At 42.3% G+C, this 25,111-nt stretch overlaps 1 protein-coding gene and 1 long non-coding RNA gene across 6 annotated transcripts in view; one reads left to right on the forward strand and one right to left on the reverse strand.

The window, feature by feature from the left end:
• LOC120891983 (uncharacterized) overlaps positions 1–16,057 on the reverse strand; it is a 140,292-nt gene extending 124,235 nt beyond the window's left edge. For all 3 annotated transcript variants that reach the window (XR_013435044.1, XR_013435046.1, XR_013435045.1), the window contains exon 1: positions 15,779–16,057. This is a non-coding gene — a long non-coding RNA (uncharacterized LOC120891983). The remainder of the gene's footprint in view (positions 1–15,778) is intronic.
• Positions 829–24,637, forward strand: Inhba (inhibin subunit beta A). 3 transcript variants are annotated; one of them, XM_078039830.1, is made up of 4 exons: positions 829–1,022; positions 4,520–4,702; positions 9,385–9,898; positions 19,291–24,637. In XM_078039830.1, exons 3-4 carry the CDS (start codon positions 9,511–9,513, stop codon positions 20,175–20,177), a joined length of 1,275 nt encoding a protein of 424 aa, XP_077895956.1. In that variant the 5' UTR covers positions 829–1,022; positions 4,520–4,702; positions 9,385–9,510; the 3' UTR covers positions 20,178–24,637. The 3 variants fall into 3 exon arrangements, with proteins under 3 accessions (XP_077895956.1, XP_077895957.1, XP_077895958.1); XM_078039831.1 differs by lacking the exons at positions 829–1,022; positions 4,520–4,702 and adding an exon at positions 6,126–6,859; XM_078039832.1 differs by lacking the exons at positions 829–1,022; positions 4,520–4,702 and adding an exon at positions 6,126–6,859 and having other exon boundaries at positions 9,510–9,898.
• The last annotated feature ends 474 nt before the right edge of the window (positions 24,638–25,111 follow it).

The raw sequence follows: 25,111 nt of genomic DNA on the forward strand, positions 1-25,111 counted from the left end.
TACAGTAACTCACTCCTAGTGGGCAGCAGTGACGTCAGCAGCAGCTGAGCAAACTGACTGCATTTAGTCGTGCGTGTGTATGTGGGCATTTTTTTTTTTTCCCTGTGACTAACATGAAGCTAGCAGCATCTAATAAAACAAAACCTCCTTGAAAGTTGAGGAACTTATTGGTTGAACTCTTTTCTACAGGGAGCACCATTTTAATTATTCTCATTTCATAACTAAATGATGTTGAAGTTGGCCAAAATTAATATATTGGCTTACCTCCCCCATTTCATTAAGTGATCACGAATTAACCCCTGGCCTTTGGGAGAGATTTACTGGGAATTTTTTTCCTTCTAGTATAATGGCTCTTCTTTCATTTATCATTCTATTCCATAATTCAAGAGCAGCTCAATTCATCTATGACAAAGGACTATGGTCAGATTATTTCTTGAAAGTTTAAGGCTAGTTGTAGAATTCAATGATTCCAATGAAACTCCCCCAAAATATCGTACTTACAGTTTGCTTTTCCACATCAATTGAGACTGAGAGAAGTCCTGCTTGCTATTTCACCTTTGCAAACTTGACCTTCCTAAAATTAGAGTGGAACACCTGGAAATATTTACTAATTGAGCTGTTGCCAGAATGCCCGGTCAGTGTACGTTCATGAGAGTACACAATGCCCGTGGACAGTGGCACTCTGCTCTTGCTGGCCTGGATGTGCCTGTGAGCTGCTCCCACAGAGGGGTAGGACCTTTGGACTCTATTAGGACATGAGGGAGGCAGCATACTGATAAACACACACACACACACACACACACACACACACACACACACACACAGGGCGGCACTCAGGCTTTTCCATTGGCTTTTGCCCTCCAAAGCTATAATTTGGGAAGAGGTTGTGGGGGTATCTTTGTGGATAAGCAAAACTGGATTAAAATCAAGATCTCTGCTCTTATCAATCCAATGGAATCTATATGCTAAACCTCTGTGTTCTCAAATCATCAACATGGAACTTATTACCCGAGGGGATCCAGGTGAGAAAAATGATAATGACAATCTGTTATATGTTCCTTGGGGAGTATTTTTCAATAGTCTTCTGGGGAAAATAAGAAGATCAATTGCTGTTGCAGATGTTTCCTGATTGGGTTAGAAGTGAGTTATGACAAACAATTTAGAAATACATGTTGGTTAAGAAGAACTTTGAGAGCATTTTTATTCAGTCGAAGTTAGTGTGTGTGTGTGTTTGTGTGGGGGGGTGTGTTTGTGTGTGTGTGTGGCTTTTATTCAATATATAATTCTCTATAGAGATTGTAAGTGATTATTGATTACTCAATATTGAGTTTTTTGTATGTATTAAATGGTTGCTTCTTGGGAAGAAATCCAAGCATTTCTGAATCATTTGGAAGTTGATTGAAGCCTTTGGTTCCAAAATGACCATTTACCTGAGGAGACTGTGAATCATATCTTAGAGGAGATGACAAAGCGTCGGAGTATCTAAGATGTTCCCCTTGTGGCTCTCTTCATCTTAAAATGAACTCTGACCTACCTTCTCCTTTCTGCATGACCCAAGTCACTCAGGGACTAAGCCATGAACCAGGGAAGTTAGTCCTCATCAGCTGCACAATAGCATTTCACATGAAAGCTAGTTTGATCCAGGAAACTTCCCTTTTGTGAGTTTCACTATTTGTTGGTTATTATTATTTTCTGTGATGAGGGCTTCTTCTCTATATCTTCCCAGACCTCTCAGGAGAGCAACACCTGGAGGAGCATGGCTTTCCTTTAAAACCCACCACTTCCTTATGAAAAGGAAGATTAGAGAATATAATGTTCCTTGGAACAAGCATTAGGATTTAGCCAAGCCCTCTACTTTATCTCTTCAGATATTGATTGTCTGTCATTCCCTAAGGTATTAAACAAATAAAATCAAGCTATATCATATATATTTATTTTGTTTTTAAAAAATATTTATTTATTTTTATTTGATTGAGAGAAAAGCATGGTAATCTCATGCTTGTGAATTTGACTTCAGGGAATTCTCTGTTGCATGGATTTATCTGATACTGAATTGATAAAATGAACAACCAATTCTCCATTCATTTACTCTTTTTCATGAGTCCGTTGCCTCCTAACAGCTTAGGAGTGGGCCAGCTCATCTTACTTTGTTGCTGATCACCAAGATCCTGCTTTGGGTTTTAACCAAAGCAGGAAATGCATTTGAGGCCATATAAGAAAACTGGTTGGATTAACAATGTGCTGGTGAGGAACTCTGGTATTGGTAGTCTGGTGTGGATTTCCAGAGGTCAGACAGCACATTTGCAAGAGAAAGCAGAATCACTTGAACTATTAATATTTTGCATAGCTGTAATATTTTTGAGTGTTACAAGTTGGATTTCCAAAACCTCTTGCAGCATGGATGGAAAGGAAATTAGATAAAACTTTATCACTCTAAATCAGGATTTCTCAACTGCAGAACAATTGACATTTGGGCCAGATCCTTCCTCTGTTGTGGGAACTGTTCTGTGCAATGCAGAATGTTTAGCAGCATCCCTGGCCTCTACCCACTAGATGCCAGTAGAACCTCCCTACCAGTTGTGAGAACCAAAAAATGCCTTCCAATGTTGTCAAATGTCTGCTGGGGAGCAAAATCACCCAGTAGGAAACCACTACTCTGGGATGAAGAATAACAGTTTACTTATTGGATAGTTGTTCTTTTTTCTTTTCCTAATTGTTTTAGTTTGAGCATCTGGTGCACCCTCTCTAACCCTCCCTGCCCCAGAGCCTTCAGACAAGGGCATTCCCAAATACTCTGAGAATAGGTGCTCTTACAGAGCACAAGGCCTTGTGGGATATTCTGGTGATTCTGAGAAAAAAAAAATGTGAGGCTTAGGAACTGAGTTCTGGATTAACCATTTCTAACCTTGTTGTTGTGGATGGATTTGGAAGGAATTTTAACGTTTCCTTCTTTCCTGGTTTTCAACTATTCATTCAGTGATTTAAGTTAAAGGCAAAACAGCTTCCCAGTTTAATTTTGACTGTGAAATGCTAATCCATCTTTGTCCCAAATCTTTCTTCCTAACATTCAGCCCAAGCTATGTGCAGGCACGCTGTCCAGGAAACAGGCAGGGTTTGCCAGTCCCATATTCAATTTAAACTATTTGATGAAACCCTTAGGCACCAACTCCTGCAATCTACTGCAGCAAATACCATTCTGGATCCTGCCCACGTTTTCTGGATACTGTGCTGCTTCTCTGAGGGAGTCACCACTCACCAACCAGGCCAGGTTTTCCTGCCTGAGCCCAGAATAACTCAGCTGCTAAGAACACCTCGCCAGTCCTTTTGATTTCTCTCCATAGTCACGTTTTATGTTCAGTTTCCCAGACGGGATGAAGCAGAAATCATGCTTCTTTGGAAACAGATTTTTTTTTTTTTCCATAGGAAGGAACTAAAACACCCTGAATCGTCAGCAGCCTCTGAACCCCCAGCCTTGTGTCATTTAGCTGAATCAGAGGACAACTTCCCAGTCACCTGCTTGGGGTGTTCACATCTCCTGGCTTGCATTTTTTTTTTTTTTTAACTGAATCACAGCAATCCGTGAGCAGCAGATAAAATAACAGGGCCATGAAAAATGGCCCCCTTTTCCAGGCCTGTCTCCTTGTTCCAGGAGTAGTGAGGAAAGAGACCAATTAATAGCCTGGATGGAAGCCGAAGGACATACGGTTTGCTTAAGAAGAAAAGTGAACATTCTTGCTTCCTGATCTATGCCAACTTTGTATGGGGACAGCTGCTGCCACGGGTAAACACCACTAACAGTACAGGGTTAGCCATGCCCCTAAGGTATGTGTCACCCACCGAAAGCCACAGGCCAGCACCGGGATGCAGGTCTCTCCCCCATGCACACAATTGAGCTCTTATCCTCAAACGAACTTTGTTTTTTGACCAGCTCGCTAATTGTGATTGAAAACACCAGCTCCCCAGCAATGCACAAGCATTGGAGTTAGCAGCAGCAAGACAGGCCCTAATTGCTCCATTTACATAAAAGTAGAAACATACAACTTCTAAATATAAATCTCTGGCACATCTTTCCTTTTGCAATTACAGTAAAATAAGGTACCAGTTTCCCTCCCGGCTCCTTCTCGCAGCAAGCTGCTCCACCGGGTTCGCTAGTGGCTGCTCTTCGAGGCGAGCACAGAGCCATGCAAATGCTCCAGCGTGGAGTTGGGAGCTTTGTGAAGTAGCCAGTAAATCAGACCGCCTCCGCTAGGTGAATAACGCGGTGGCAGCGGGCCACTCTGCTAGTGCAGTAGCTGCTAGGACCGAACTCCACACTGAGAAAGGGGCCAGTTTGCGGGTGCGGGTGCGTGAGCGCTCCCCAGCTCGCCTCTGTCCGCTGGGGAGCCCGCCGGCCCCACTGCAGGTCTTGGTCCCTGACATTTGCTGTGGTTACAGTCCCTGGCACTGAGGGCTGGGTTCAGAGATTCCCAGCTGCACTCACTGAACAGTGATTTTTTTTTTTCCTCCCTGAATTCTTTAGCTGCCAAAAGGGGGGAAAAATCAAGAGCTGCTCTTAAAAGAAGTTGCCCTTGCTGGTGCTCAGGGTAAAAATAGAGGCGGCCGCTTGGAACGGCTTGGCCCTGACTCCAGGCATCCCGCGAGCTGGGCTCGAGCAGCGCGTTCCGGCGTGATCCCTGGAAGCTGCCAGCAGGTGTTGCTCAAGGTACAGTAGCAGGGCCGAGAAGCCGGGACCCGAAGGGCCTGGGGTGTGGGGAAACTCTGGGGGAGGGGGCAGGAAGTGAAAGAGAAACCAAACCGAGGAAGGAAAAAGGAGATTCTTGTCAGGAGCTGAGCTGACCAGCTCATGCCCTGGGCCCTTGAGTTTGGCAGGGAAAAGCTAATTCCTAGTCCAGAATATTCCACAGAAGCTATTTTAACCTGCCTGCTTCCACTACCACCCCCACCTTGATTTGTACTGACTGAGGAGGCTTTTCCACTGTGGTTTAGCTCTGAGGTTGGGGATTCAGGTAGAGAATGACATCAGAGCTGCTAGGTGGCATTAGATAGCCAAGGTGGTTTCAGAGCCACATATATGGCATGGCCCCAGGAGTCCAGGGTCTTGTGACACAGATGTTTCAAATGAACCTCCAGTCTTATTGAGAACATCACTTATTATTTTCTGAGCACTGGGCTTGACCCTGCAGTTTAGTAGTATGAATCCCATTACATAGATGGGAACGCTAAGGCCTGAGTTTACCTGATGAGGGAGCATTGGAACTGCAGTCTGATCTGGGTTCCTCTGGGGCCCCCACACTGTTTTGGGGGGGAGGTATAGTGGTACTTAGCACAACAGGATTCATGCAAATGCCAGGGGGTGAGCTTAGATGCACTGGATGCCATTGGTCTCCACTCAGTATCACCTCCCCCTCCCCCCCAAATGGGGAAGTTCCTTTCTTATAAGGGGTTTCAGTTCATCCCACTCTACACTGAAGGGCAGACATGGAATTCATCATCATTGATCCTGTTTCTGTCGTTGCCACTCAGATCCCCTCTCTTCCTCTACAACCGAATGACTTTATTTCCTACTTCAGTTCTGTATATGCAGTTCTTAGAATACTTTTCTCCCCTCCTCCTCCACTTACAGCTAGCACCCACACTTTCTCTGTATCTAGCCAAGAGAGACCCTCTCACATAGAAAACTCCTGGTGTCCTAAAGGAACCTACTTCAGACACACATCAGGAGGCCAGAGCCTCTATATTTTGCTTGTGGGCACAGTGAAAAGTTTATTTTATGCATGTTAAATCCTGCATACAAAACAACATATCAGGTCATATGGCTTTCATTAGCTCCCAATTTTGCACATTTTATCCAACTTGTCATGGGAACCCTGCTTGTGCTTCAGTTATACTCCTTCAAACAACCCTTCTCCATCAGACTTGTCTGAGGATTCCCCCCTCCTGTGTTATTTTTGAGACTTGCCAGTGCCCTTCCTCCCAAACCTAACTTTACCCCTGTTTCAAGGAGCATTTGCCTCTTTTCATTAATCTCATTTTATATTTGTAACAATTTAGAAATCATAGGACTTGAAGTTCTGGTTAAAAAAAAAAAAGATGTGTGATTTTTTTTTTTCCCTAGTTAGAATGGGATTCTAAAGACCTGGGAAGGATACTTATGAAGTTCATTTGCAGAGAATGAATATTTCCCAGGTTCTTGGTGATAAATGATTTATGAAGCAGGCATTCAATTTCAAGATGTAAAATAATAGTGCGGGTCAGGGGAGGCAAGACCATCATCGTATGGGTATACATATTTTCCCTCAATGAAATAGCTATTTAAAAAAAATTAAATTAGAATACCTATAAAGAACACTGTGAATTTTCTTCCTGTAAAAGACAATAAAATACTCTGTAAATAGAAACAACCTCACAAAGTAACAGATGTTTTATGTAAAGACATAAAACTGAACCTGAATATAACGAGACGTGTGTGTATGAGTAGTAAAAGTTGAAAGTTGGACATTCGTTGAGATCTATTTAATTCCAATATTTTTGTAAAAGGTAGACTAGTCACAGCCAGAGGTTTCACTGGCTCGGTGCATCACCCTAGTAGTGTCTCAGAAGCTAAGAGGGATTTCCATTAGATAATGAATTATGAAATGTCTCACACTGGAAAAACCAGTCATCTGCTGATGTCATTTCTGATTCTAACCAATCCCAAACAAAGCCCCAGCCCTCCTCTGTTCGAGTGGTACCAATGTGTGAGTGTACAAATAAGTAGTACAGTATAAAACTTCACAGTGCCAATACCATGAAGAGGAACTCAGACAGCTCTTACCACATGATACAAGAGCCGACTGGTGAGAGAGAAGGGACCAGAAAGGTAATGCTTTTTCCTTCTTACTTATGAGCTCTTTGCACATTCTGAATCAGAATGGATAGGAAGAATTTTACAACTTATTGGCACTTCCCTGGGCATTGTAATTTGTACCTTTTAAATTTTTTTTCTATTCAGGCAGGTTAATATAGCTTTTAACAGTCCTAGAGCATGCAAATAGATTATGTTTATACAACCCACTCAGCACATATATACAAGTACATATGCCAAAGAGAAAGCTATTTTTAAGAGTTACATTTGCAAACAGTAAATTCAGGGAACACACACATACTCACATGCAGAGAGAATCCAAATATTGATAAGTTGCACTTATCTAAATGCTACTATTAGGTCTCTTGAGTTGTTTGGAGTCATTAAACTTTTAGTTCTATTTCAGACTCTCTTGTAAAACTTAATTGGGCTGCAACAGGCTTTGGGTACTGTATCTGTGACTCCAAATAGGTGGGCAATGTTAAATATTAGACTACAATGATGTTTTATTAAACCATTATAATGCAAATACCCCCTCTTCCCTCATCTTTTCACCATCTCCTGCTAAAAAACATGAGACTTCTAGGTAATGTGGACAAAGTCTTATCCCCAATAGCAGAGCAATTAATGTTCCTGGAGCTGAAACCCCAAAGATGTTAGAGAGCCTACTACAGAGAAAGTCTTGCAAATAGTTTTTTGTTTTTGAAAAGGGGACAGCCTATGCAATTCAGAAAAGCACTGTTACCTCTGCAAACTGTAATTTTAACTTAGTGTCACAATTTTATCGTTATCTCCCCCTTGTACTCAGATCTTATGTGTGTAGTAATACTTATTAACTCTTTTCCAGCCAAGCTACCTTGCTTGACTAGAATGCTCTGAACACACTAGGTGTCAGATATAAGCTGACTGTATCTACAGAAACCAAGAGGGCTTATGTGTGGGAAAGAAACCGAAAAGGAAGGAAAGCTTTAACAGATGGACCCCTTAAAGATACTTCTGCAAGATAAAAGCAATAAGACAGAAAATGAAAAAAAAAAAAAAAAAGGAGCTGGGGGGGGGGTAAAAAAAAAGCCTCAGAAAGGCATTGTTTAAACATGCACATTTTTCTTTTTCTGTGAGCACTAAAATCCATGATGATTTCATCTAGGCTGTTCCTTTGAGGGAAAAGGGAGCAGTGGAGGAGTCTCTCCATGAATGTACTGGTCAGGACTGGGCAGGGGACAAGCTGAAAAAACTATCACATGACAGAGAAAAATAATTTGCCAATATATTTTAGAGATTCTTTCCCCATAGGGCCAGTTATTCACGTCATACGAGTACACTCTTTTTATGAAAGAATGTGGGAAAGGCCAAATGAATTTTGTGTTTTATCTGTGAAGTCGGGGCAAGGGGTGGTAGGCTGTAATTTGTGAAAGGGGGCAGCGAGAGAGAGGAGAGAGAAAAGTGCTTCCTAGAACTTAGACATGTTAAGTGCTGTCTGTCCTTTGGCTCTTTCTGTGCCCTGCTACATTGCCCAGTTGGGAAAAGTAAAGTATGTTCTGTGGCCCCAAACAAAAGTTCTGTTGCACTCCCTCCCATCGCCAGCCTGGGGTTGAAGACCCTGGACATTTAAATATGAATGAATGGGGGAAAAGGAGCCACTCTGGATTCCCTGGGGCAGAGCTCACAGTAGCATGCCCCTGGGCCCCTCTCCCCTGACCTCTGCTACCTGTCAGCCCCACCTTAGCCAGGTGGGTGGGTCATCACCCAGGGCAGTGGAGGTGGAGTGGAGGGGCTGCGGGGGCAGACTTTTCCAATCAAACTATCCCTGTGGATTGAGATAGTGCCTTTGGTTGGGTTTTATTTTTCCCCCTCCAAAAAAGGAAGAAGGTGAAGCAAGGGGACTAGGCTGAGAAAGAAGGGGGGGGGGGAAGAAAGAAAGAAAAAGAAAAGAAGAAGAAGTGAACAAAATGAGGAGAATTTATTGTAGAGGGAACGTAGAACCCCCGAGAATGGTGATATTTGAAGAGAGGTGTGTGAGAGGGAGCAACGAGCAGAAGGAAAGCAGCCTGTCAGAAAACGGGCTGTCCCTCCCTCCCTCCCTAATCACAGCCTTTACTCACAGACAAACTCCCTCCCTCTCCCATTCACTCACTCACTTAGGGCCAATCGTTCTCTCTCTCTCTCTCTCTCTCTCTCTCTCTCTCTCTCTCTCTCTCTCTCTCTTTCCCTCTCTCTCTCTCTTTCCCTCTCTCTCCCTCTCCCTCTCTCTCTCTCTCCCTTTCCCCCCCTTTCCCTCTCTCTTCTCTCCCCCTCTCTCCTCTCTCTCTCTGTCTCTCTCCCTCCCATCCTCTCTCTGTCTCTGTCTCCCCCCCACCCTGTCTCTCCCTCCCTCCCTCTCTCCCTCCCTCCCTCTCTCCCTCCCTCCCTCCTTCCTTCTCTTTTACTCGGAGACAGTCAGAACTCTCCTCCCTGACAGCCACAAACCTACAGCACTGACTGCATTCAGAGAGGGAACCTGCAAACAAAACTTCACAGAAAACTTTTTGCTCTTGTTCCAGAGAATTTGCTGAAGAGGAGAAGGAAAAAAAAAATCCAAAAAAACCTGTGCGTGAGGGGGGAGGAAAAGCAGGGCCTTTTTTTTTTTTTTTTAAAAAAAGGCAATCACAACAACTTTTCCTGCCAGGATGCCCTTGCTTTGGCTGAGAGGATTTCTGTGGGCAAGTTGCTGGATTATAGTGAGGAGTTCCCCCACCCCAGGATCCGAGGGGCACAGCGCAGCCCCCGACTGTCCGTCCTGTGCGCTGGCCACCCTCCCAAAGGATGTACCCAACTCTCAGCCAGAGATGGTGGAGGCCGTAAAGAAGCACATTTTAAACATGCTGCATTTGAAGAAGAGACCCGATGTCACCCAGCCGGTGCCCAAGGCGGCGCTTCTGAACGCGATCAGAAAGCTTCATGTGGGCAAAGTGGGGGAGAACGGGTATGTGGAGATTGAGGATGACATTGGAAGGAGGGCAGAAATGAATGAACTTATGGAGCAGACTTCGGAGATCATCACGTTTGCGGAATCAGGTTGGTGCTGGCATTTGCGGGGGGTGGGGGGTGGGGGTGGAGGGAGTGAGGGCGGGGGCAGTAAAATATATTTCTTTTGCAGTCCTAGGAGGAACTTCTTTTCTCTCCCGCTGGAAACTGCCTGGGAAGGTTATTAGTTGTTAGGTAGCAGACAGGGAGGAGTGGGAGAGGACTCCACAGAAATGGAATGATCGGGTGAGCTCTGCCTGGAGATGACTAGCTTACACTTGCTAAACTCAGCCGGTCACCCAGGGAGGAAGCTCTTGGGCCAATCTGGAGCTAGAAGCCAATCTGAGAGGGGCTCTCTCGCTGCCCTGCCTATGAAACCAGATCTGAGCAGTCAGATGGAAGCTGGGCATTTTCGGATGCTAGAGGAAACAGAGTTGTTCTTCAGGTCCTCATCCAAAGTTTTTATTGGGGGTGGGATGCGAGAGTGCAGGGGATCAGAGTAGATTGGCATAAAGTCATTACCTAAAACAAACCTTTCCTTTGAAAGTCCAATCTGGGGCCACATGAGAGACACAGGACATACATACTAGTGACAGTCATTTTTACCTTTAGAAACTGTCTGCAAGTGCACAGCACATACTAGGCAGTAAAAAGCTACTTTAGTGGACAGTTGACAATGAACCAGCAGTCACTTTTGGAGCAGTGACTTTTGCTCTCTGTACAAAAAAAAAAAAAAGCCAAAAGAAAATCCCAAAAAAACCCCAGTTTTGTTCTTTGTAAAGTTACCAGGAACTCTCTGCCAAGGAATGCAACCTTGACAAAGTGCTCTCAGATACTACAGTGAACTCTCACTCTATCCTTAAGAGGAAGAACTTTAATAAATAGATTCTAATTGTTGGCCCACGACCACAGTAACCTGTTGCTGAATAGAAAATACCTGTCAAAACTATGGGTGGTGGACTTGGAGCCAGGCTATTTTTATAGTTACAGGACACAGATCTTTTTGCATGCCTACAAGCCCATGCACGCTGGGCACACAGATGTGTTAATACCATGTTGCTTTCATGGTAATGCCAGGCTAAAGAATCAGATCGCTTGCCAAATCCGTTTGAAAGGAATGCCATTGTTTTGTTTGGTAGAGCATATGGCCAGTAAAGTATGTGCAGGGACTCCCAGCATTTTGTTTAAAAGTTTGCCGCAGCAGTATAAACAATTAAGGCAACACTCAGAATTTCCAATCCTGAAAACCTGTTGACTCAGATGTTCTGTTTTCAAGAAAGCCATGGGAGACCACAGCATCTTTTTGGGGGAAAGGATAGCCTGCAGGTTTCATGGTTTCCCCCTGTGGAAGAAGCCTCAGTGGCCCTAAGCTTCCTGGGCAGGTTAGATATCTCCCCTGAAGCCTCTGTGGTTTAAGGAAGATCCAACTTACTTCCTGAGAGTTCTTTTTGGATGCAGCCCCCCCCCCCCAAAGCATTGTGACTTTATCTTCTGAAACTTATTGAGAAAAAAGTCAGGTTGGAGTTTTCAAGTTACCACCTGATTTTCCTCAAGCTTTTCTTGTGGATATGAAGGAAAGGAAATACTGTGACATTGAGCTGTGCCAGTAGAGTGAATTCCAGTGGTCTAGAGGTTTGCTGTGTATGAAGGGACCCAGGTTGTGTTTTTATATGCCAACCTCCACCTCTGACGGCCATGGGTGCAGCTTCTACTCACTTGGCTCTAATCACATAGGTTAAGTATGCCTATGCTTCTGATCACTTTTAACTGTACATGCTAGCAATATGTCTCTCCTTCTGACTTACTGGACTTGTACAGAAAAGCACTCTCTTGGCATTTAGAGATTTGGCAGCGAAAGAATTGTACCATTTACATTCCTTCTTACTTATGGCCCTCGACTCAGTGCTAATCGATCTCTCAGTTATATAGGATCTTGTCATTTTTTACTTCTCTGTTTGGGATTTAGTTTGGGAGAAAATGAGTTACTTTTTAAAAAGGCAGTTTATGTTGACTAAAGTTTAAGGTTTGTAATGGGAAACTTCTCCTGGTTGAGTTTACGTCTTGACTTTGGATTCTTACAGGAGGGCTTAGTACAATTGCTTACTTTTCTCTTCTGAGAAGTTATAGACATCAACTTCAAGTGGATTTAATATAATTTCACAGATTTTATGATTGCTATATGAAATATAGCAATTTATATTGCTATTCTCTAAACCGTACCATGCAAGCATTTTGTTGCCGATTTTGCCTACCTAGGAAACATATTTGTCATTTGAATACTTGTAGTGAATATATAAAAATGATGGGCAAAGATCTATGTCTTGTTGCTTTTGGAATAATACAACTTTAATGACATTCCAACTATGTGGAACGTCCTGGTTCTTAGAGAATAAAGAGGGCATGCACTTTACTTTTCTTTATAACTATTTGGACAGAATAAAATTCAGACATAAGTGTCACCCATGAGCATGCCATAGATGTGTCTTTCAACATCAATATTCCTCAGTCTTGGGAGGCATGTTTAATTTTGGCCTCCCCCCCCCCCTGATTGTTTAATAAAGCCACGGCATGACCACTGCAGTGGAGAGATCACAAAGCTGAAGGTGCCTTGAACTCTTTTAACTGAATTTGTTCCATTGTGCTCAGCTTTTCAAAAATGATGTGAGTTATTGGCTGAACAGCGAAATCATTCTAAGGCTTTCTGAAATTTATCCAACAAATAAGAATGATTTTCTTATTATGGCTATCACTCAGGATTGCTCCCCAAAACTAGTGTGTTCTTTGCAGGGCTGGCCCCAAATCCTCAATGTTTATATAAGTCCTGGCTTCAAAGGGAAGGCAGTAGGGATGAGTAAAATGAAGCCAACTACCACTTTGTCAATGAAACTAAAGCAGAGGCCTTTTTGCTTGGTATATCTCATTTTGCTTTCTCTTGATTCATGACAGTAGCCTGTCAGTCAACATACAATAACAGTATACCGTTGGGTTTCCACAGGCTGCCAAATCTAGATGCTGATTCTCATGGTTAACTTAGCAATTGAGAGCGCTTATTTCAGAAAGATGGGGAAAGACAAAGGATACACCAAGAAATGGATAATGCTCCCCTAGCCTAGGCATTGTTGAAAGCAGCACGTAAATCTCCTCTCTTGGAGGATGCCACTTACAGTACATTTGAGATAGAAGTGTGCACTGCTCAAACAGGTGTCTTCCCAGGATTCCTTGGTGACTATTTTCCCTACCACCACCCCAGGAAAGGCATCTCAAAGTGGAGTTGACTCCCACCCTTCCATTCCCCACCTGTCTTCTGAGCTGTCCTGTGAATCACTCCTCCGCTTGAACCTCTGAACTTTTAGGGGTTACACACTTTCTTCTCGGAATAATGGGGAAAGATTGGCCACAAGAGGGCGCATTCCAAAGACTTTTGGTCTTCATCTGTTCATCTGGGAAAGGCAGTCGCGCCTACTGGAAGCCCCAGTCTGTAGCACCCTAATCTTGGTGATTATCAATTACTTCCTGTCCCTTCTCATCCTGCTGAAAAAGTTAGGATTTTGTGGGATGGGAGAAACACGACTACCTGTAATACATTAAAAGAGACGGAAGGCGAGGAAATGGGAATGCTAGTGATACATGTGAACATTCCGGAGCTCTATGGAAGGCAGACGAGTGATAAATTTCAAAAGCAAACAAAGCAGAGCATGGAGAAATGTGACCATGAATCATCAACGATACTGATTTGCTCACGAGTCTCTCCCTAATACGGTCGTCTGAGTTTTACAAAAACATCTTCCATCTCCCCTGATTCTGTTGCCTGGTTTGCCTGACTTATCAACACTTCTCACCAGCGACAAATGACAAGTGACTTCGAAAAGGGAGGAAAAAGGCTATTTATTTAACGCCTGGTAGGAACATGGTGTTCAGCTGCTGAGGATGCGAACTGGGGGTGTGGAGAGGATTGGAGGGGGCGAAGATGTGGAAGAGATTAATAGTGGTTTTCGGCCTGTGCAGTAGGTGAGCAGGAATGGGGGTGGGGGAGATGTCAGGGTAGAAATTCAGTTTTTACATTTGAAGAATTGGAGTAATGCCTTCCCAGGCACTTTCCTTGAAAATACTTATTTATCTTGGCCCCTTCTTCTGCTAAAAAATACTTCAGCATGATCTCTTTAGCTGTATGTAGTACAGAATTCTTCATACTCGATTGGTTCTTGGGTTCAAAACCAAAAGTGTAAAAGTTCTCAGGAACTTTAGAAATCTCTAAAATACGGTAGGTTGACCCTTGAGAATTTTTTTTTTTTAGGAAGCTAAGACCCCCTCATTAATATCCCCCAATATTTAACCTTCTTATTCATTACCACTTAAGTGGAAGAGTCATATGCGATGAATGTTTGTGACTGAACATTTACAACTGAACATTTACAATAATGCGGATTCCAAGGAGAGAAATTGAGACTAAAAAGTAAAAGCAGTCAGTCAAGATAACTTACAACCAAACCCATAGTTCTTCTACAGGCAGGATCCTCTACTGTAGGTCAAAGGAGGAATAACCCTTAAATACCCTGCTTGCTGCCTTTTGCAGAAACTCCTGGAAGCAGTCCAGATGCAAAGTTAGTGCTTAGAGAACACACACGCTGTAAATGGCAGCTCTCTATGCTCTGCCATTGACTATGCCATATCTAGGCACAGGGAAACCTTGATGAAGAATGGAAAATTAAAGTAACAGACGCTTTTTACAGCAAGGCTTTCCTCCCCCCATGGTGAGTTAAATAAGCTCTATAAACAGCAAGGCTTTCCACATTAACATTAGAGACATAATTATTACCCATATATAAAAGGGCAGCATACTTTACGCAGGACCCTGGTGAGCAAAACAAAACAAAACAAAACCGAAACACTGCATGTGTGTATTGCTTATTTAATTGGAAGTGTTAAGACACCCACAAATCTGAGATGCTGGACTTTTGGATGAGCAGCCTTTTGCATTCTAAGGTGGGGGAAGGGAACAACAAGGGGGCTCACCAGCTTAACCCTTGGCATGCCTTCATGATTGAGTTATTGAAAAATTCTGAAAGCAAAGGAGAATGTGTTACAAACACCTTTCCTTCCAGCTTATGCAGTCTTTCCTCCATCCAGCCCTCCCACCAGGCAACATTTCAAAGATATTCTCTGTAAGGTGCAAAATTGATCCCTACCCAGTTTTCTGCACCATTTTTCTCTCCCTTTGGGATGTGTCCACCAAGCTCACAGGGGTTTAAGTGATGAGATATTATCACCCACATGGGTTTGCGTGGGACTTTCTTAGTGAATTACTCAGGCAGAGCAGGCTGTGATACAAACCTTGCTCACCAGCTTTGGGAGGGAAAAAAATAGCACAGAAGATGAAAAGAATATTATCAGAGAGTAGGTAATGAAAGGTTAGCAAAGCAACTAGCTATATCTGGATAGCTAGAAAACAGTGTAGGAACTCAGGGCACACCTGTACAAACTCATGTCGTACCTGCTCACGAAGCATTATGGGAGGCTTCCATTTCAGGATTTTTCAGCACCAGATATTTAAGTCAAACCTGAAACTGATTAGTAATTGATCCTAAACATCCCAGCCTTAGGCAACCTTCTTCCATTTTTCAAATTGTTATGCGTAGAGATTTGCAGATTGGGGGCATCCTGAGAGCGACACTGCAGTACAGCAATCTCCCTCAGATAATATAGACATAGAGGGAATATAACAAATTGACTATTTATTGTATTTTTTCATCCCTAAGAAATCTAAGGGTTGTCATAGATTTCTGAAACCGACAGCCCTGATAAACAGTAATTCCATGTCAGCTTCTAGCCAGCTCATTCTCCCCACCCCCTTCTGCAATGAAAGCTAATGTAAAAGAAAAAAAATATGCACTGCTTAATCAGTCAGAATACAATAGAACCTGTAAAATGTACCTGCATATGAGGTAGACATTAGGAAGACTTGACTCTCTCTCTTCCCCCTGTCCTCCTGAGCATTATGGCAACAGCATTTTCATGAAATTGGATCTCAGTTTTATTTTTTTCCCTGATAAAATATCATGCAATATACAAATAGCAGTTCCAGAAATGGACACCAGGAGAAGGAGGCGACAGGCATGTCAATTAGTAAGGGGAAAATCCAAATGTCAGAAATATGGGGGAGAGAGAAAGCAGGCAGGCAGTGGATGCAGCTACAGGGAACAGTCTTTCAGTTCAGATAATTAAACTGATGCATAAATCAGCACCCGTGCTTCCCCACAACACACAGGCGATGCCATACAGTTAATTATCAGCCAAGACCAGTGCGAAAGTCATTTTATGATGACTCTCTGATCCTAATATAACAGCACCTGACAGATTGAGCCCCCTCTAATGAGTACTCTCTTTGTACAATCCTCTCTCAGGAACACTAAATCATTTGCTTCCAAGTACAGCTGCCTGTGAAGAAGGGGTGGGGCTAGATCGTGCATTAGAAACCTGCTCTTGTGAAACGAGGGGCAGTCCTGCAGGGCTGTGTGATGGGCATCATGTGGCCTTGCCCTCCCCAGACCCACAAAAGCAGTTTGCATGTGGTTGTCACTTGTTTGGGTTGACCAATTAACCCTCCCTTGTCCCCCCACCCCCAAGCCTCTGTGCCTGGCTCTGGATTTTATTCATGGAAAGTTCAGCATGAGGATTATCATGGCCATCTAGCCACCTTCACCCTTCCCCACTTCCCCCAGGTCAAGCATGTATGAGGGCAGAGCAGAGCCTGGGGTGGAGGGGATGTGTTACCTGTTACCTGAAATCCAATGATCCTTCCCATCCAGGGCATTAGTCAGGTTTGCTTTCCTAGCAAAACAATATACAAACTTATGTCCTCTGGCTTCTTTTAGCAGCTACTATCTCTCTGTCTATTGAGTGACACTCTGTCCAGCTTAGGATGTCAGAAGCTGTCCTGCACAGAGGCAGAAGGGGAAGCAGCATGCAGCTTGTCAATATTCTCCACCAAGTAGGGCCGAGGTGCCCATACATAGGAGCAGGAACCTGCAGGTTCTTCTGGGCCAGTAGCAGAGGCTGGGAACATTTCTGTCAGCCTCTCTCTCTGGTCTCCATTGGACCTTATCGCCTGAAAATCAGCTTCTGATTGCCATTTTAGATTAAGTGATCTTCCTTAATTGTTTGCTTTCTTAAAAACAACAACAAAAACACCATCAATTCTTAGCAAGGGGTAATATAGGATTCACATTTAAAAAAAAAAAAGTCATCATGCTTTCTAAAATAAGACAGCTTCCCCCTCTAACTGCTCCCTGCTCTGGTGTTCTCTCTAATCACAAACCCTGCTTTATTATTCATTTCAACTCCTGCCAGATACATGAGGTTGGAGTCAGAGGAACTCCCGTGCCACCACCATCATCATCGTGGCAAGTTTGTACAAAGATGCCAGAGAACCCTTCATATCCATATGCAGCACTTCTTGGCCCTTGCCTCAGTGAATTTACCACTATCATAATCACAGTGTGCAGAGCGTGTTAAATTAAGAACAGAATCGACAGTGCGCGGTGCACAGAAAAGCCTGCCTTCTGCCGCAGAGAACTTGAAACTGTGCCTGAAATTTATAGTACCGTAAACATCTCAGGGCCTCGAGTGATAAGTACGGCTGGATTTCCGTTAGCTAGGCAGGGAGATCCTCCTAGGGAGTTGTGACTTCTAAGATGAACTTCTTGAAGATTGCTCCCAGATTTGTACCTGGGATCCATGTACAGTGGACAGTTGTAAATAGGCCCGGTGCTCAGGTAAAGAGGACCTGTTTCTATACACCACCGAGTGGTAAACAGGGAAGCGAGGGAAAATATTTGATTAATCAAAGGATTCTAGTCAGAACACCTGCTTCTTGGAGTAAATGGTGCTGCATAATAAACATACAGGTGCATATGAAAAAAAAAAAGGAACTGGATGACTTTCTAATTTTAGAATGAGGCTAGAAATGAATGGTTGCTGAAGCCACTATTCTGACAATGCAAGGATTTCCCTTGTGTTAGCAGCCGTTCCCATTTGAAATATGTTTTGGGGGCTCATTTAGTACATTATAAAGGGGCAGAGGCAAAGTGAAGGATTCAGAGGTAGAAGGTGGCTCTTACTTTAATAGAACTCAATGCTAAGAATGCCTCCATTTGTTAAGTAGGGATCGAGTAATTGCCTACTCTGTTCTAAACACTAGACTATGGCAGTGAATGAGATATTCAAATAAGACCTCAGACCTCTGGCATCCTAAACTAGACTGGCAAGAGGGTGGTGGCCAAGAAGATGAGAGGGAAAACTTTTGGAGGAAGTGTAGTCCAATCTGAAAACTGAAACATTATTAAGATCAGCCACTCAGGGCAGTGAGCTGGGGATGGGGCAGCAGTATCTAGGCAGCAGGGACAGCAGGTATCACTGCCTACAGGTGAGCCACAGCATGGGATTCATCACCCCTCAAGGAAATACCTTGAAACTGGACCACTGAGAGCAGGGTGCTGGGTAAGAGCTGGAGTTGAAGGCTGACACAGAGTTCAAAGTCCTGGGGAGTTGCCTTTGGATGCTGAGAGCTATAGGAAGTCAGGAAAGGACTCAAAAGAGTGGGTGGTGTGATCAGATCCATCTTTGGGGAAGAATCCTTTAGTAGCTTAATGGAAAAAGGACTAGGAAGAGCCTGACTGGATCCTACAGAGTTCACTTTAAAGAAAAGCCTGCTGCAGTGAAAGATCCCAGGATTGAGGTGATAGAGGAATGAGGGCAGGGAGTGACAGGGAAGGGGAGGCCAGCTCAAAGTGCTGCCCATACTGAGCTATACTTCGGGGTGGGGAGAGGGTGTTGGCCTGTTCATGTGAGAATATTCCCATAGCTTTCTAGAGTGTGTGGAGTGCTTTCATTTTGTTCTCCTACTTGGTCCTTCTGAGCCTGTGAGATAATAGGTCAAATATCATTATGTCATTCCCATTTCATAGAAGATGAAATTGAGATTAAGCAGTGAGGCAATAGACACAGGACAGCAGGCCCTCTTCATTCTAAACCAAGGGATTGCAAACCTTTTTTTTTTTCCATCAGAGGCCAGAGGGCAAATATTTTAGGCTTTTTGGTCCAGAGTCTTATATCTACTCAATTCTGTATTATAGTGCAAATGTGGCCTTAAGCAACTTAGAAAGAGATGAGTATAGCTGTTGCTGTAGAACTTTATTTATGGGCACTAAAGTTTGAATTTCCCATGTTACAAAATATGAGTTTTCTTCAACCATTTAAGAATATAAAAACCAATCTTGAGGGCCAGTCTGAAATGGATTTGGCCAATGGGCTGTCCAATTTGCTGTCCCCTGTGTTAGACCCTCTATAGCAGAAGACTCTTGCTTGCCTAGAAAAATAGTGAGTAGATGCAAACACTGGAATTAACAACTGTTCCTGTTCTATTTTGTGCTGCGTTTTGTCTTCAGGCACAGCCAGGAAGACTCTGCACTTTGAGATTTCCAAGGAAGGCAGTGACTTGTCTGTGGTGGAGCGTGCGGAAATCTGGCTCTTCCTGAAAGTCCCCAAGGCCAACAGAACCAGGACCAAAGTCACCATCCGCCTCTTTCAGCAGCAGAAGCACCCACAGGGCAGCTTGGACACAGGGGACGAGGCCGAGGAAGTAGGCTTAAAGGGGGAGAGGAGTGAACTGTTGCTATCTGAGAAGGTGGTGGATGCTCGGAAGAGCACCTGGCACATCTTTCCTGTCTCCAGCAGCATCCAGCGATTGCTGGACCAGGGCAAGAGCTCCCTGGATGTGCGGATTGCCTGTGAGCAGTGCCAAGAGAGCGGCGCCAGCCTGGTGCTCCTGGGCAAGAAGAAGAAGAAAGAAGAAGACGGGGATGGGAAGAAGAAGGATGGAGGTGAAGGAGCAGCAGATGAGGAGAAGGAGCAGTCACACAGACCCTTCCTCATGCTGCAGGCTCGGCAGTCAGAAGACCACCCTCACCGCCGGCGACGGCGGGGCCTGGAGTGTGACGGCAAGGTCAACATCTGCTGTAAGAAACAGTTCTTTGTCAGCTTCAAGGACATTGGCTGGAACGACTGGATCATCGCTCCCTCGGGCTATCATGCCAACTACTGCGAGGGTGAGTGCCCGAGCCACATAGCAGGCACGTCGGGGTCCTCACTGTCCTTTCACTCGACAGTCATCAACCACTACCGCATGCGGGGTCACAGCCCCTTTGCCAACCTCAAGTCGTGCTGTGTGCCCACCAAGCTGAGACCCATGTCCATGCTGTACTATGACGATGGGCAAAACATCATCAAAAAGGACATTCAGAACATGATCGTGGAGGAGTGTGGGTGTTCCTAGAGTCACCCACCCTGGGGGGCGGGGGGAAGGGAACTAGGGTTGATCAGAGAAGACAGTGGCAAAATGAAGAAAAAAAAAATTTAAGGTTTCTGAGTTTAACAACCAGAAAAAACAGAAATTAAAAAACAAACAAAAAAACAAAAAACAAAAAAAAATGAACAAAAAAAAAAGAGACAAAAACTAAAAACATGATGAAATAGATGAAGGAGGATGTGGGAAAAAAAAAAAAAATCCTTAGCCAGGGCTCAGAGATGAAGCAGTGAAGGAGACAGGAATTGGGAGGGAAAGGGAGAAGGGTGTACCCTTCATTTCTTCCGAAATCAAACTGATGACCTCAGTTGTTTAACCGGGTATTGTCCTCTCCCCCCTTGCGGTTCCCCTGTGAGCTCCAAGTCACCTTGTCTAGTCTGCAGTAACCGTGGACTAGCATGATCCAAATTATGTCTAGAAAGCCATGAGTTTGGAAGGGCCAGTCCCACCCAGCTACCCAGGTCACATGCATGTCTGTGTGACACTGTGTCTGCATGTCACCAGACATGCCCACACAGGCGTTTCCACACACCACATACACACACATACCAGTAAAAGAACAGGCGTGTGCAGGTGGTCACACTTTCTTTTTCTGCACCACTTTCGCAACAAGACAAAACAAAACAAAACAAAAAACCAACATTAAAAAAAAATTGAGAACAAGAATGGGAAGAATGAAAGATCAAGGAAAAAAGAATACCAAGTTACATTTCGTTAAGGTGCTTATGATCTTAGAACTATGCAACCTAATAGGTTTGAAACTGTTTACCTGAGAGAGAACAAAAAGAGAGACTTTTTTGTATCGGAAGTAACCTGATTAATTTTTATTTTCTTCAAGGAGAGATACTTGAAAGGAATATGTTTGTCCATCTGTTGGATCCAAACATTTCTATATTTTGTAAATGTTGTTTTTTTTTTTTTTATCGTTTACTATTTGCACTACAATGGTGTTTGACCTGTCTAATCCTTATTTAACAAGTATTTTCTTTGGGTGGGGGTGGGGGTGGGGTTTAAGAGCTGCACTTAATGTGAGCTATAAAAGAACTGCTACAGCACACAAAATAGCTATTTTTATTATTATAATTATAATTATTATTATTATTTTGTACCTTAAAAAAATAGACACATACACCAAAGACATTTGTGTGAGCCTTTAAACAGTCTGTCTGTGGTTGGTATCATTTACCATCAATGAGTCAGGGGTTGAGATTCAAGGTTGAGTAGGGGGGGGATTGTGTTCAGGCTTAAAAGCCCTGAGAAGTTTGGTTTTTGACTCCTTTTACATCCATGAAACAGGACATTTCATACTGGATGTGCAGTAGTTGTACACTGTTGGATATCAAGTTCAAATTCATGAGACTACATGCTTGTATGTGTATATATACATTGCTTGTGCATACGCATATCTGTATGTATATATACATGTATTGTACCATGTCCATACACATTTTAAGCACTTCAGGCTGTCATTTTTTAATGTTCTTAAAGCAATGAATGTTTGTGTGCAAAACACAGTATTTTTAAGAAGGATAGGCTATAGTTTTTGCTTTTACTCTGAACTAGGTGGGCACATTTCAAATATTTGGTTGGGAAAAAGTCTGGAAATTCCAGTGAATATTCAGCAAGGCCCTCTTTAAATGTACAGGGATCAAACTCCCTCCTCTTTCTTGTCCCCACCACCCCTACAAGTTATCCCCTGTGGGGAAAACAGGATATTAATCAAAACTGTAGGTTAATTTTTTTCAATTTCTATTTATTATCTATTGGAATCAATCTTAAATCAGAAACTTTTTCGGAAAAAAATTAATCTGTAGACCAGAATAAAAGAGTTGAGTGCATTTTTTTTTTTAATGGTGTAGGCCTGATTTTGAGAGATATTACTTGCACCCACTAGATTAAGTAATGTCAGTACTTAAATAATTTGGAGGAAGATGTATAAGAGAATGGGAGTTAAGGAAGAGAAGGGTTAAAAAAAAAGTTGGGATAAGGGCAGCAGTATGAATTTCTAATATTTAATTTACATTCAAAACTCGATATGTAAGTTTGTATGTATCAATTCAGATTCAAAAAGGGAAAGAGTATTTGTCTTATAAATCTCAAAAGTATTGCTTAAAGCTAAGTTTCTAATTTATTCAGTTTTTTGCTTGCCTAGAACAGCTAATAAGTCATTCATTTATGTGCTGATGAAAATACAGAGCCTTCTTTTTACTGACTTGTTTGAAACTGCAAACATTTGAAAAAATCGGAAAAATTTCTAATTGAGAAAAATTACATTCATCAGTATTTTGTAAGATGTTGAAGCTTTTAGCCTTATGTCAATCCATAGTTTATAAAAAAAGGAGTTTTAGGAAAACGAAATATCAGTGAGAAACCAAATATTACAAGAGGTGGTTTATCTTGTCAAAAATTATATTAAGTCAGTATAGTATAAAATTAGGCTATGTGTAGGAAAATTTGCCTCATTACTGGGGCAAATATACTTACCACATTCGAGGGGCCTGCCTGTCTTATGCAGGAAAGAACATGGACTGCATGAGAAGCTCATTAGTGGATTCTAATTAAGGTCCTTTGACCTTGGATATCATGCATGTGGGGAAGGTAGGTATGGGGAGGGAAGTTAGGGAAAGAAGTAGATGGCATTTCAACTTCACCAGTTTTTATGAAAATCTTGGAGGGCCTCAAACTGCTGCTTCTTTGGTACTGGAACTAATACTGGAACCTGTGGTCATAGTGTGAGGAAATAGGTCCTACTTCATCTTGTGCTAAGAGATGGTCAAGGCCACAGGAAAGAACAGGCACTTGCAAAGGCAGCCATGTGGGGTTCCCATTCATCTCAAATGAATTTGCCATTTCGTTAAGTCCTTTCTTTCGCTCCTAGTGGTAAGAGGGGTTTGATTAGTGCCATAGCAATTTAAAACTGAGTGAAATGAAATTCCATATGACGATATTTGGATTAGAAATTAAATGATAGGTTGGTCACACACCCACAAACTTTAACCCTGTTTCATTAAATTTTTATGGCCTTGTGTTAGAATTATGAATTGCTACATCTTTAAAAATACAAAGCCCCGGTGAACCACTGCTCTTTACACAGCCATATGGGGCCAAAATGATCAGCTTTTAATTCCTGTCATATTGGGTTCTTGGCAGTAGGTTTTACCTTATAGAAGGGTGGCTGTGTTGTATCCCACTATCTCTCCACTCCTTCTCTAGGGCTGATATCTAGGCTCCTAAATATTTGCCCACACTAATTCTAGAAACCTGGAAAAGCACTTGCCCTCAGTATATCTCTTAAAGAAAAAATAAGTATTTTGTAGACTGAATCGAAATTTTCTTTTTTTTTTCCAAAAAAGTAAAGTGAATTCTAGCACACCGAGTTGTGATTTTCTTATCTCAGAAGACCAGCAAATTTCACATATGTTTAAGATTGATTCCACACTCCATTTTCAACGCAAGTCCTTGCATTCTCCTCAAAGGAAGAGCAAGTAAAAATTTTTCTGCTCTTGTAGATTGAACTTTAGGAGGTGACTCTAAAAAAAACAGAGCAAATATGTCTCAGTTGTATTAAACATAGATTCAAATTATCATGTTCCCTTGAAAATATGAGTTCCTGTGGGCCTTTTGGCAACTTCCCTTTTCAATGTAGAGAAAAACTTAGTCACCCTGAAAACCTACATAATAAATGAAACTTGTAGATGTGGGCAGAAGGTTTGGGGGTGGACATTGTATGTGTTTAAATTAAACCCTGTATTACGGAGAAGCTATTGTATGGGTCAGAGAAAATGAATGCTAAGAAGCTGTTCACATCTTCAAGAGCAGAAGCAAACCACATGTCTCAGCTATATTATTATTTATTTTTATGCATAAAGTGAATCATTTCTTCTGTATTAATTTTCAATGGGTTTTACCCTCTATTTAAATGCTTTGAAAAACAGTGCATTGACAATGGGTTGATATTTTTCTTTAAAAGAAAAATATAATTATGAAAGCCAAGATAATCTGAAGCCTGTTTTGTTTTAAAACTTTATGTTCTGTGGTTGATGTTGTTTGTTTGTTTGTTTTTATTTTTATTTTGTGGGTCCTTTCTTTTTTGCATACTACATGCAGTTCTTTAACCAATGTCTGTTTGGCTAATGTAATTAAAGTTGTTAATTTATATGAGTGCATTTCAACTATGTCAATGGTTTCTTAATATTTATTGTGTAGAAGTACTGGTAATTTTTTTATTTACAATATGTTTAAAGAGATAACAGTTTGATATGTTTTCATGTGTTTATAGCAGAAGTTATTTATTTCTATGGCATTCCAGCGGATATTTTGGTGTTTGCGAGGCATGCAGTCAATATTTTGTACAGTTAGTGGACAGTATTCAGCAACGCCTGATAGCTTCTTTGGCCTTATGTTAAATAAAAAGACCTGTTTGGGATTTATTTTTTTATTTTTATTTTTATTTTATGTCTTTCTTATTGATTTTCCACGATCAACTTTGCACACATATTGCCACAATCTTTGCTGGATGATAATTTTGTTTCTATGTGTTTATCCAGAAGAGGAGGAGAAACAGACTGGTTATGGGGACAGAGTACAAACTGTGCAGTGATAGAGCTCAAGTATTTCCATATCAGAGGCTGGCAATAGGCTGTACATGCTTGGGCCAGCTATATTTTTATTTTATTTATTTTGTTCTTTTCCTATGTCTCCAACTGTACTAGTAACTACTTCTAGGAAATAAAGAGGTATTATTTCCTTTCCTCCTTCCTTCTTTCTTTCTACCTTCTTTCTTCCTCCTTTCCTTTCTGGCTAGAAAACTAGAAAGATATAGCTCAACCAGAGGTCGAGAACTATGTACATGCAAAAGAACCATACTTTGTCCTAATACCATGACCAAGAGAACCAATTTGGAA

Source organism: Ictidomys tridecemlineatus, chromosome 2 (assembly GCF_052094955.1).
Source record: "Ictidomys tridecemlineatus isolate mIctTri1 chromosome 2, mIctTri1.hap1, whole genome shotgun sequence".
Lineage (NCBI taxonomy): Eukaryota > Metazoa > Chordata > Mammalia > Rodentia > Sciuridae > Ictidomys > Ictidomys tridecemlineatus.

What these genes read in the sequence shown, in the direction of transcription:
- Inhba (XM_078039830.1), top strand. Translation starts at nt 9,511, where the DNA reads ATGCCCTTGCTTTGGCTGAGAGGATTTCTGTGGGCAAGTTGCTGGATT. An exon ending in CATCACGTTTGCGGAATCAG is followed by an intron (nt 9,899 to 19,290) that starts GTTGGTGCTGGC and finishes TTTTGTCTTCAG; the next exon opens with GCACAGCCAGGAAGACTCTG.